The sequence below is a fragment of the Carlito syrichta genome, unplaced genomic scaffold, assembly GCF_000164805.1.
Source record: "Carlito syrichta isolate Samal-C Ts95f unplaced genomic scaffold, Tarsius_syrichta-2.0.1 Scaffold115728, whole genome shotgun sequence".
NCBI classification, from domain to species: Eukaryota; Metazoa; Chordata; class Mammalia; order Primates; family Tarsiidae; genus Carlito; species Carlito syrichta.
This window is the reverse complement of record NW_007059824.1, coordinates 35,628-48,106: the sequence shown is the minus strand read 5'-3', so window position 1 is coordinate 48,106 and position 12,479 is coordinate 35,628. Positions and strand designations below refer to the sequence as shown.

General features: G+C 53.8%; 1 protein-coding gene across 2 annotated transcripts in view; it reads left to right on the top strand.

Moving 5' to 3' along the window:
• PNKD (paroxysmal nonkinesigenic dyskinesia) overlaps positions 1 to 7,071 on the top strand; it is an 85,114-nt gene extending 78,043 nt beyond the window's left edge. For both annotated transcript variants that reach the window (XM_008073642.2, XM_021706513.1), the window contains 8 exons: positions 247 to 362; positions 521 to 633; positions 1,199 to 1,257; positions 2,281 to 2,373; positions 2,735 to 2,898; positions 3,517 to 3,603; positions 4,745 to 4,860; positions 5,086 to 7,071. In XM_008073642.2, the coding sequence (XP_008071833.1) occupies positions 247 to 362; positions 521 to 633; positions 1,199 to 1,257; positions 2,281 to 2,373; positions 2,735 to 2,898; positions 3,517 to 3,603; positions 4,745 to 4,860; positions 5,086 to 5,259 (922 nt within the window). In that variant the 3' untranslated portion in view covers positions 5,260 to 7,071. The remainder of the gene's footprint in view (positions 1 to 246; positions 363 to 520; positions 634 to 1,198; positions 1,258 to 2,280; positions 2,374 to 2,734; positions 2,899 to 3,516; positions 3,604 to 4,744; positions 4,861 to 5,085) is intronic.
• The last annotated feature ends 5,408 nt before the right edge of the window (positions 7,072 to 12,479 follow it).

Genomic DNA, 12,479 nt, shown 5'->3' with positions numbered 1-12,479 from the left:
CGCCCCGCCAAGTGTCTTCTGTGAATTCCTCAATTCACATCTCTCCTGACAGACTGTTGAGTGTGTGACCGTCTCATTATCCGTCTTGTCCTGAGTACTGAACAGGGCACACACTAGGCACACAATAAGTGAGGGTGGAATTGCATTGACTTGGGGGTGGCCAGGGGAGTGGGGATATAGGGCCTGCAGGCCTCATGAAGGAGTCCGGGGAGCTGGGGGGCTGACTGCAGACTGTCCGTCCTCTAGGTACAGCCTGTATACCCGCACCTGGCTTGGGTACCTCTTCTACCGACAACAGCTGCGCAGGGCTCGGAATCGCTACCCCAAAGGCCACTCCAAAACCCAGCCCCGCCTCTTCAACGGTGAGCTCTGGCTGCCCTGACCCTGGCCAGCACCCGCCATGCTATGTCCCTGACCCCGTCTACCTACTCCCCCACAACCCTGTCTACCTCCCCTTCACTGCCCCCAACTCCTGGGCTCCCTGCCTGTTGCCCCACCCACAGCCCATCTCTGTCCCCAGGAGTGAAGGTGCTTCCCATCCCTGTCCTCTCGGACAACTACAGCTACCTCATCATCGACACCCAGGCCCGGCTGGCTGTGGCTGTGGACCCTTCAGACCCTCGGGCTGTGCAGGTGAGAGGAAAGCAGGGACCTTCGCGGACTGGCAGCTTCCCCTTGCTAGAGGGGCTGACCCCGGTCATCTGCTTATGGGAAGGGATCCTTCCACGTTTGCACTTCCACACGCACGTGCAAAACACACCTTGGGGGAGGGAGAGTGTCCATGGCATGGCTAGACAAAGGGGGGCCGGGCAGGAAAGGGGGTGCAGAGTCAGAAGGATTGGGATGCTGGCCCAGGACTGTGGATCTAGTGAGTTTGGGGCTGACTGTGAAGCCAAATTGGCACCTCTCTGGCCCTTTCTCTTCCATTAGTCAGTATCCGGTTCTCTCCATTTTCCCCTCCCATTCCTTATTTTTCGGTGTGCCCATTCCCTCCACGAGTGTCCCTCTGCCCTGCTCCCCCGTCCTCTGTGCGCCCCATGCTGGATCTCAGCTGCGCCTTTCCTGGCCCGCTCCATCCCCTCCCTCTCTCCTCTTCTCCCCTGCTCCCCTCTCCTCTCCCCTGCGGCCCTGGCTCATTCTGCTTCACGTGTCCCTCTGCATCCTGCTGCTCAGTCTCAGAACCTTCTCTTTTCTCTAGGCTTCCATTGAAAAGGAGGGTGTCACCTTGGTTGCCATTCTTTGCACCCACAAGCACTGGTAAGAGGTGGGAGTGGGGAGGCGTACAGACAGTCTTCCGGAGCCCACCCTTGCCCCTGCTGGACTTGCCAGGACTGGGCCCAGTGAGGATGACCTGGGCTGGGAGGTCAGGAATTTAGGAGGGTGGGCACCCCTCCACCTCATGAAATCATCCGGGCACCAGCAGAGACAGGGTAGAAGGGGTGGGTTTCCCACTCTCTACTTCTCAAGCTTCTGAAGCCCCAGAGGAGGGCAGGGTAGTCATTTATCTTTCATTTCATGGGCATGTATTAGATGCCTACTGTGCGCTGGGCATGGGCAAAACTTATTTTGATCTCTCCCATCAAGGAAACTGTAAGTCCAGTAGGGGAACTAGTCCTTTATAAAAGTGTATAGCAAACCCGGCGAGGTGGCTCACGCCTGTAATCGTGGCACTCGGGGAGGAGGAGGCAAGAGGATTGCCTGAGCCCAGGGGTTCGAAACCAGCCTGGGCCACTTGGCGAAACCTCATCTCTACAATAAATCAAAAAATGAGCTGGGTGTGGTGGTGCTGTGGTTCCAGCTACTGGGAAGGCTGAGGTGGAAGGATCACCTGAGCCCAGCAGGTCAAGCCTGCAGTGGCCGTGAACGTGCCACTGCACTACAGCCAGGGCAACAGAGTGAGACTCCGACTCAAAAATAAAATAAAATAAGATAAATAAAAGTGTACAGCAATTACAAACATTTAGGTGGCAGTTGGCATGGGGTCCAGGGTATGGGGGAACCCAGGCAGGGTGTGATGATATTTAGTTGGGAAAATGAAAGGATGGTGATCCTAAGTTGAGAGAGTCCAGAAAAATGAGTTGGCATTGGCCATGATGTGGTTGTGGGTGGTGACATTCTGGGCAAGGGAACAGCTTGAACGAGAACTTAGAGGTGTGGACTACTTGACTCAGTCCGGAAGTCACAGACTCAGGGCTTAAAGGCCTGGAGAAGCTGTGCGAAAGAGGGAACTCAGGTACAGTTGCCCCTCGAAGCCACCTGTCTGTCTCTGCTGTCCTGCAGGGACCACAGCGGAGGGAACCGTGACCTCAGCAGGCGGCACCGGGACTGTCGGGTATACGGGAGCCCTCAGGACGGCATCCCCTACCTCACCCAGTAAGTCCCTGACCCAGGCATGGAGTGGCTCCTCTGTGGGCCCTTTCTCTCGCCCCCCAGCCTTCAGTGGTGTTTCACGGCTATCAGCAATTGGATCTTTACTGATGCCCTTCCTGGCCCTTAGAGAGCAGACCTCACCCCATCTGTAGACTGGCACTGGCTTCGCCCAACTGATCCAGCCGTAGTTCCCGGAGGAGGAACAGGGGAGGGTTTGGATAGAAGACCCTGAGCACTGGGTGCCTTCTTTCTGGTGTAGAGGCCCACCCTCTTGCGAATCGCCCAGCCCCTTGAGCCAGAGATGACGCCGGGGATCCGCATGGCACTAGCTCTACCTTCTCTCCCCTACTGCCTTGTTCTCCAGTCCCCTGTGTCATCAAGATGTGGTCAGCGTGGGACGGCTTCAGATCCGGGCCCTGGCCACCCCTGGCCACACACAAGGCCATCTGGTCTACTTGCTGGATGGGGAGCCCTACAAGGGTCCCTCCTGCCTCTTCTCAGGGGACCTGCTCTTCCTCTCTGGCTGTGGTGAGATCCCCCAAGAGAGGGACAAATGGGGAGAAGGGGAGGGGCAGAGGCCACGGCAGCCACCATCCCACAGACGCCCCGAAGTATTGGTTTCAGCATAGACATTGCCTCAGCGGTTACCCTCATTCCACAGGAGATGGACAGAATGAGACAAGGCCCACAACTGAAAACTCACAGGGCATTTACTTCCCCTGTTCTCTGATACAGTGACTGGCAGGGCTAGGTTATGACAGTTGAGAGCCCCTAGGTGGGAGGGTGATCCCATGGATGGGTGAGGATCACCATCCCCAGGCTTCAGGGCATCCCCAGGGACAGCACAGGCCAAGAAGTGCCCCGTGAAAAAGAGCAACCTGACATCTACCTGCCATCTACTGAGCATGCTGCTCGGCAGTTCCTCTGCGTTCAGTTGTCACTGTGTGCAGTGGCGGTCTCAGATGGGCATGGTCAGGGGGACCAATTGGGCCCAGCTCCCAGTGGGAAGGAGGGAATAGATGCCTAGAGGTTGAAGGGCTGGTGGCCAACCAGAGCTGCACAAGCTGGCCCCCAACCCTCTCCGTGTGCCTTATGCCATACTGTGTTATTGTTGCACCTGTGACGTACCCCCTGGCCTCCACCCAGGACGGACCTTTGAGGGCAGCGCGGAGACCATGCTGAGCTCACTGGACACAGTGCTGGGGCTGGGGGACGACACCCTGCTATGGCCTGGTGAGACACATCTCCCCTTCTCCCCACGTGGCCTGGGACCAAGGCTCTCCCAGCCCCTCACTCCCCTAGAGACCAAGCCAACCCCAGTTCCTGGCCCAGAGGTGACACAGGTCCATCGCTAGTGGTTCCTGGGAGTCATTTCCAGGAGTGGGGGCAGAGCTCCAGCCTCCCTCCTTTCTGGGGTACTGGCTCTGTAACACCTCTGCTTCTCATGCCACTGTCCCCTGCAGCCAGCCCTCAGTCTTCTGAGAGCTCTGCAGGCCCCAGAGCATCCCAGAGAGATGGCTAATTGTTCATAGCCAGAGCCCAGAACAGAAAACAGCCTTTGCTTAAATGGAGGGAAGTCAGTAAATCCACCCTGCATGTAACCGTTGCTTCGTAGCTTATAAAAACATTCACTAACATCTCAGTCACTCCTCAGAACAAAGCCGGGCTCGGTGGTTCAGCCTGTAATCCCACGCCTTTGGGAGGCTGAGGTGAGTGATTGCCTGAGCCCACGGGTTCGAGACCCGCCTGGGCAACTTGGCGAGACCTCATCTCTATAATAAATCAAAAATTAGCCGGGCGTGATAGCGCGCACCTGGAGTTCCAGCTACTTGGAAGGCTGAGGCAAAAGGATCGCCGGAGCCCAGCAGGTCGAGGCTGTGGTGGCCGGGAGCGGCCACTGCACTCCAGTCTGGGTGATAGAGTGAGACTCCAACTCAAAAAAACCAAACAAACAAACAAAAACAATCCTCAGAACATATACTTATTTATTCATTCAACAAATACTTACACACAGCTAACACATACCAGGCTCTGTTCTAGGTACCGGAAACACAGTAGTGACATCTGTGTCCTGTGACATTATCTTTTGCCAAAGGAGAACATTGTGGCTCAGAGATTCTATGACTTGACTGAAGTCATGTGCTGAGCAGTGGTCGAGTCAGGACTGGGAAGCAGGCTTCCTGACTCCAAGGCTCAGGGATTGTCCCCGAACTGCTACTACCTCTTTGCTCATGGCTGACTCATGCCCAGTTAGAAAACCAGCTCCCTACAGGGTTTGGGGTTTTCCGGGAAGTGCCTGGGGGCAGGGAGGACTTGTTCTGACCACAAGCCATCTTTCTCCGCTCTGTGCTTTGGCCCCCGTGGCTGTTGGTAGGTCACGAGTACGCGGAGGAGAACCTGGGGTTTGCAGGCGTGGTGGAGCCCGAGAACCTGGCCCGGGAGAGGAAGATGCAGTGGGTTCAGCGGCAGCGGATGGAGCGCAAGGGCACGGTGCGGGAGTGGGGAGTCCAGGAGAGGCCACGTGGGCACTCGGCCCCGCGGGCACCCGTCTCTGGGGAGCCTGGGCCCGTGGGCGCCTCTCCAGAGCCCTGACCCGTCTGGGACCTGGGCCTTCAAGTCAGAGCTCCTGACCCCGGTGGGGTGGGGGCTGGCTCCCCTGGCTGGGGTCCATTTCCCAGCTTCTCCCCACCAATCCCGGCACCTCTCGGCCTGCAGTGCCCGTCCACCTTGGGAGAGGAGCGCTCCTACAACCCGTTCCTAAGGACCCACTGCCTGGAGCTGCAGGAGGCTCTGGGTCCAGGCCCGGACCCCACTGGGGACGATGACTGCTCCCGGGCCCTGCTCCTGGAAGAGCTCCGCCGGCTGAAGGACATGCACAAGAGCAAGTGACGCCTCCCACCCCCTCAGCCCACCCCCGCCAGGCCCGCCCCAGCGGCGGGGAGGCCGCCCATCACCACACCTCACCATCCTTCTCATTGTTAACACCGCCCCCTCCATCGGCACCCACGGCGGGCATCATTCCCCTACACTGGTCAGGGGAGGGACAAGGTGATGAGACCACACGACCAAGAGAAGGGGCCTGGTTGAAGGCTGGGAGGCCCCACAGAGTGAGGCGGAGGCATTAAGGGTGAGAGGATAGGAGGGGTCTCGGGACATCCTCAAACCCTACTAACTGGGAGGGCTCCCTTCCTTCCCCTACTTGTGAGACAGCAGCCAGAACCTGGGGGCTGCTGTCAGCTCCTCCCTCAGGAGCCTTATCTCACTCTGGCTCCGGAACCCAGGGAAGCAGGAGCTGTGGCCATGTTGAGTCTGTCTTCCCCCTTCCGCCATCCAGAGTTGGGGAAGAAACCCAGCACCCCAAAGTGGCCTCAGGTGTGGTGCCTTGGAAAAGTCGTCACTCATGGGGGCAGCCAGATTCTGGTTTCCTGAGACTCTGCCCTTCCTCTCAAGTCTCCCTGCCCATCCCCTCCTATAAAGGCATTTTCAGACAGAGCCATTCCTAAGAACACCGAAAGCCTGGCTGCAAGTCTGGCTTTCGGGCCACTCTCTGCCTCAGTGGTCCCCCTGCAGCCTGGGAGAGGGAGGGTCCTGGTTGCCAAGGAAACCTCCACCTCAGGCTGAGGAGACAGCAGAGGCCAGGATGTGGAGCCCGACAGTCCTGCAGGTCACATGCTCTCTATCTGGCCTGGTCCTGCCCACTGGCCTGTGCCCCTGCCCTGGGCCCAGGGGGCCCCTCCTTGCCGGGGAAAGAGCACCACAGTCCACCTTGGCCACTGCAGTTTTCTCCTTTTGGCCCTTGTTCTTAGGCCTGGCTGTCCGCCTCCCTCTCTCTGACTTATCTCTTGCTTTAGCCGCAACTCCTTTTTTCTTTGAGTTAGCAAAGATTGGTTTCACAGCCCTGACACTCATCTGGCCTTTTGCAGTTTGCCCAGAACATTCCCCGTGTGACTTCCCACTTGAGGGTGGCGCAGAGGCCCCTAGCAGCAGGGTGCAGAAACCCAAACTCTGCACCCAGAGTGCGTGGCAACTCTGGGACTCCAGGCCTGGGCCCCTCCTTCTGCCACCCTCCTCCAGCTCTTCTTCTCCTCTGGCCTCGGGTCCAGGTCCCTTTGGGCCACAGGGAAGAGCCCTATGGTCCTCAAGCAGGTATACCTTGGGTCATCCAGGAGCCTTCTCTTCCTGTGTGAGCCTTCCCTCAGGCTCTGCTGGCCTCTGGCGACCCTCCGAGAGGCCCCCTACCCTCAGTTTCCCCTCGTCACCTGGCTTCTGCTGCCTTCCTCAGCCACGGCCTTTGGCACACTCTAGCAATACCGCCAGACTAGTTAGAGATCCCCAGGACATGCAGTTCATGCCTCTGTGCCTTTGCTCATGCTGTTTTTGGAATGCCTTCCCCGGCTCCTCCTGCCTTGTCTGCCTGGCAAACACCTGTTCATCGCTCACGATCCCCTTCAAGGCCCCCCTCCTCCAGGAAGGCATCCCCCATGCTCCTCCCCCCCCAGCCTACCTCTGCACCTTGTAAATGCTTCTCTTGCGGCACTTATCACACTGCATTTTACTTGTTTACATGTTTGTCTCCCCTTCTAGACTGTGAATCCTTAAGGGCATGGACTGTATCTTATGCATCTCTGTATTTCTGCGCCTAGCACGGTGCCTAGCACACAGTAGGCGCTCAATAAATGTTGAATGAATGATTTAACCAAGGCTTGATCACTCAATAGTTTGTCTTTACTACTTCATGAATGAAAACAGCAGAGAACTTTCTCATGGTTTTCTTGTCTCGGTTCCTGGCCTGCTAACTTGGAGTTATTGCACTTCAAGGGCTTTGGCCAGAAATGATGCCCTAGCCAGGTGTGGTGGCTCTCTCCTGTAATCCCAGCACTTTAGGAGGTGGAGGCGAGAGGATAGCCTGAGCCCAGGGGTTTAAGACCAGCCTGGACAACTTGGTGAGACTCATCTCTATAATAAATTTTTTTTTTAAAGCCAGATATGGTGGCACATGCCTATAGTTCCAGCTACTTGGAAGACTGAAGTAGAAGGATCGCCTGAGCCCAGTAGGTCAAGGCTGCAGTGGCCGTGAACATGCCATTGCATTCCAATCTGAGTGGCAGAGTGAGACTCCAACTCAAAAAGAAAAATATTCCCTAAATATGTTTCTTCCATGGCCAATGGGCATTTGTTCAAGGTTGACTCAGTATTTTCCAAAGCTTGAGATGCACAGGTGTACCTCTAGTCACAGGGCTGTGGTTGCATGTGGTCCCAGCAGAGCAATAAATAGCACTTCAAGAGCACAGCCTTGGTGCTAGCCTGTCTTTAATGCCTCTAAAAAGAACGAACCAGCCAGTCGCAGTGGCTCACACTTGGAATCCCAGCACTTTGGGAGGCCAAGGCGGGAGGATCGCAACAGAGCACGTCTCTGTCTCTACAAGAAAAAGAAAAAATAAAAACAAAGAGCCAGGTTCTAGGTTCCCCCCATCCCCGCCTTAGTTGGGCAATTGTCTCTAGTTAAACTTGAGCAACTGTGTTTTGTTTTCATTGTGTTTATCTTTGGAGGTCAATATTTATTTATTTAGTCAGAGTCTCACTGTCGCCCAGGTGGCTGAAGTGCAGTGGCACGCTCATGGCCACCGCAGCCTCAACCTGCTGGGTTCAGGTGATCCTTCCGCCTCAGCCTTCCAAGTAGCTGGAACTGCAGGTGTGCGCCATCACAACCGGCTAATTTTTTTATTTGTTGTAGAGTCGAGGTCTTGCCAAGTTGCCCGGGCTGGTCTCGAACCCTGGGCTCAGGCAATCCTCTTGTCTCCACCTTTCAACGAATATTTATTTTTGACAAGTGAAATGAAAATGATTAAAGGTATTTATTGAAATGGGAAAAGGGGACAGCCCCCTCAATTCCCCTCCCACTGTGGGAGTTTCTGCTTTCTCAATAAATCTTGCTTTCTCAAAAAAGAAAAGAAAAGAAAGAAAGAAAAATGCAGCTGGGTACGGTGATTCATGCCTATAATCCCAGCACTTTGGCAAGAGGATTGCCAGAGTCCAGGGGTTCAAGACCAGCCTGGGCAGCTTGGTGAGACCTTGTCTCTACAATACATTAAAAAATAAGCTGGGTATAGTGGTGCACACCTGTGGTTCCAGCTACTTGGAAGGCTGAGGCGGAAGGATCCCCTGAGCCCAGCAGGTCAAGGCTGTGGTGGCCTTGAGCGTGCCATGGTACTCCAGCCTGGGTGACAGAGTGAGACTCCTACTCAAAAAAAAAAAAAAAAAAAGGAAAATGGAAAACAAACACGACACTTGGCTACAGCAAAGCTCTTGAAGGTGACCCTGGTATGGCTGAAGACCAGAAAGCACTGGCTCGGCGCCACATTCCTTGGGGCCAGGCCAAGGCACAGTTCAGCCTCCTCTCTTAGGTGGCCCTTGCTTCAGGCCAGGGACCTTGGCACAGGACCTTGCTGCTCTGGATCAGGGCTGCACCCAGTCTGGAGTTGAAGGGATGGCTGTGGTCTTCACCTTCCTGAAGAAAGGTGGTTTTCTGCGCTCTGTGATGTGTTTGGGTCATTAGAGTCTTGGGCAGTCGAGCCACGGGGCCAGGCCCTGAACTATGCAGGTCCCCTGAGTGTGCCCAACTTTGAGAGGCAATTGGTGACAGTTCTCTGGGGCTGGGGAAGCACTTTCCCAGGGTCTTGGGTGATTTTCCCAGTGTACCATCTGTCCTGAATGAGTCCATGCCCCTCCTGGAGCTGGCACTGAGCAGAACAGCAGGTGACACTTGCCTTACAGACCTGGGTCCCAGTCCCAGCTCTGTCATTCAGCACCCAAGTGACCTTGGGCAAGTCATTTCCCTGGCTTCAATTTCTTCACCTTTCTCTTTTTTTTTTTTTTTTTTTTTTTGAGTTGGAGCCTCACTCTGTCACCCAGACTGGAGTGCAGTGGCTGCTCCCGGCCACCGCAGCCTCGACCTGCTGGGCTCCGGCGATCCTTCCGCCTCAGCCTTCCAAGTAGCCAGAATTACAGGCATGTGCTACCACACCCGGCTGATTTTTTGATTTATTGTAGAGATGAGGTCTTGCTGCCCAGACGGGTCTCGAACCCGCGGGCTCAGGCAATCCACTCACCTCAGCCTCCCAAAAGCACGGGGTTACAGGCTGAGCCACTGAGCCCCGACTTCTTCACCTTTCAATGGCAACTCTGGATGAGTCAGAACTCTTCTAGGTGCCGAGAATTAATATTCAACACAAAAGTAGCTTAAACCAAAAGGAGAATTTATCAGCTCAAGAAATGGAGAAGTGTGGGATTATGTCATAGTGGTTTCAGGCATGGCCGAATCCAGGGTTTCAAAGGGAATCTTCAGGTGCTGTGAGGTAGTGTATGCCTGTAATTTCAGCATTTTTGGGAGGTAGAGGTGGGAGGTTTCCTTGAGGCCAGGAGTTCAAGACCAGCCTGGGCAACATAGCGAGACTTTTTTTTTTTTTTTTGAGTTGGAGTCTCACTCCATCACCCAGACTAGAGTGCAGTGGCCGCTCCAGCCACCGCAGCCTCGACCTGCTGGGCTCCAGCAATCCTTCCGCCTCAGCCTTCCAAGTAACCGAAACTACAGGCGTGCACTACCACGCCCGGCTAATTTTTGATTTATTGTAGAGATGAGGTCTCACCAAGTTGCCCAGGTGGGTCTCGAACCCACGAGATTCTTATCTCTACAAAACAAAAAACAAAGCAGGAAATCTTCATTCAGCTCTGCATTCTTCTATGTTGGTGTCATTCTCTGTCAGGCTTTCTCCCTGCATTGGAAAAATGGTCTCTAGAAGTTCCAGCCTTACTAGCTACTAGTTCATCAAACCTAGTGGAACCTCCAATAGTTTCACAGCCTGAGTTTCCTTGTTCCAACTTGGCTCATGTGTCCAACTCTGAACCAATCATAGGAGTCAGGGGAATGGACTTCTCTGACTGACCACATTAGGTCATATGACCATACACTGAAGGGCAGTGTCAAACCCGACTGAACTAGGGTGGACTGTTCTGTTCCTGAACAGAACAGAGTGTCTGATACCATAAATGATGCAAGACAGCAAAACCATCAACCAGCAATAATCCCACTTACTTGAGGCTATTCGCAGGGTCAGATGAGAAAAGGCACACGAAATCACTTTGAAAAATGCTGGCTGGGCTCAGTGGCTCAACCTGTAATCCCAGCACTTTGGGAAGCCGAGATGAGTGGATTGCCTGAGCCCACGCATTTGACACCAGCCCAGGCAACTGGCGAGACCTTGTCTCTACAATGAATTTTAAAAATTAGCTGGGCGTGGTAGCGCGCGCCTATAGTTCCGGCTACTTGGAAGGCTGAGGCAGAAGGATCGCCAGAGCCCAGCAGGTTGACGCTGGAGTGGCCATGAGAGTGCCACTGCACTCCAGCCTGGGCGACAGAGTGAGACTCCAACTCAAAAAAAAGAAAAATGCTACATCAGACTTTTGGTGCTATAATTATAGAGAGGAAATGGAGGTGGACACTGGCCTCAAAGGTGTTTGAATAATATGTAGTTCTAAAAATAACCAGGCTACTATGGAGGCGGAGGTGGAACTATCCCTTGAGCCCAGAAGTTTGAGGCTGCAGCGAGCTATGATCGCGCCACTGCACTTGGGCCTGGGCAACTGACGGAGTGACTTGGGGAGCCAGTCTTCTCTCGGGCCAGGAGCCCAGGACAGCAGCAGAGGAGAGGGTATAGGCAGAGATCTATATGGGCCCCTCTTATAAATCTTCTAGGCCACAATTTGCTTCTTTCTTTTTTATCTTTGTCTTTGTCTTTTTTATCTTTGTCCAAATAATTTTGTCCAACTTTTTGTAGTTCACATTACGAAAGCAATAGGGTTTGCTTTATTTTGCTTTTCTGTTAATCCTGTTTATTTTATAAACAGTTTTATTGAGATATAACTTACATAACACAAAAATCACTCCTTAAAATGTACAGTTTGTGGCTGGGCACAGTGGTTCAGCCTGTAATCCCAGCACTTTGGGAAGCCAAGGCGAGAGGATTCCCTGAGCCTGGGGTTCAAGACAAGCCCCAACAACTTGGTGTGGTGGTGCACACCTGTGGTTCCAGCTACTTCGAAGGTTGAGGCAGAAGGATCACCAGAGCCCAGGAGGTTGAGGCTGCAGTGGCCGTGAGCATGCCACTGCACTCCAGCCCGGCGACAGAATGAGATTCCAACCCAAACAAAGCAAAACAGGGTCAGGCATGGTGGCTAGCGCCTATAAATCCCAGCACTTTAGGAGGCTGAGGTGAGAGGATTGCCTGAGCTCACAGGTCCGAGACCAGCCTGGGCAACTTGGCGAGACCTCATCTCTACAATAAATCAAGAAAAATTAGCTGGTGGCACATGGCAACAGTCCCAGCTACTTGGAAGGCTGAGGCGGAAGGATTGCTTGAGCCCAGCAGGTCAAGGCTGCAGTGGCCACGAGTGTGCCACTGCACTCCAACCTGGGCAACAGAGTGAGACTCCTACTCAAAACAAAACAAAACAAAAGAAAACCAAAGTCTGGTTTTCTCATCCAGGTTGGAGTGCAGTGGCAGGATTGTGGCTCACTGCAGCCTCAGCCTCCTGGACTCAAGTGATTCTCCTGAGCAGCTGAGAATACAGGCAGGTGCCACTATGTCCAGCTAATTTCTTTTTTTTGTAGAGACAGGATCTTGCTATGATGCCCAGGCTGGTCTTGAACTCCTAGGTTCCAGCAATCATCCCACCTCAACCTCTCAAAGTATTGGGATTACAGACATGAGCTACCAGACCCAGCCCAGATTTAATCTTTTTCTTTTTTTCTAAAAGCAGGATTTACTGAGAGGACAGAAAACTCCCATAGTGGGAGGGGACCCAAAGGGGTTGCCCCAGATTTAATTTTTTAAGCACTCCAATCTGTCAAATTATTTTAAACATTTCAAGTCCTTGAGATACCAAGTATGCATAATGCAACACACATAACACTGTTTGATTCTCATAAGCATGTCTATATGGAATTCTAAATCTTTCTGAAGCTGGAAAATAATTAACCAATAAGAAGCCATTTGAAGCCAGGCTTGGTGGCTCAGCCTGTAATCCCACGCCTTTGGGAGGCTGAGGTGAGT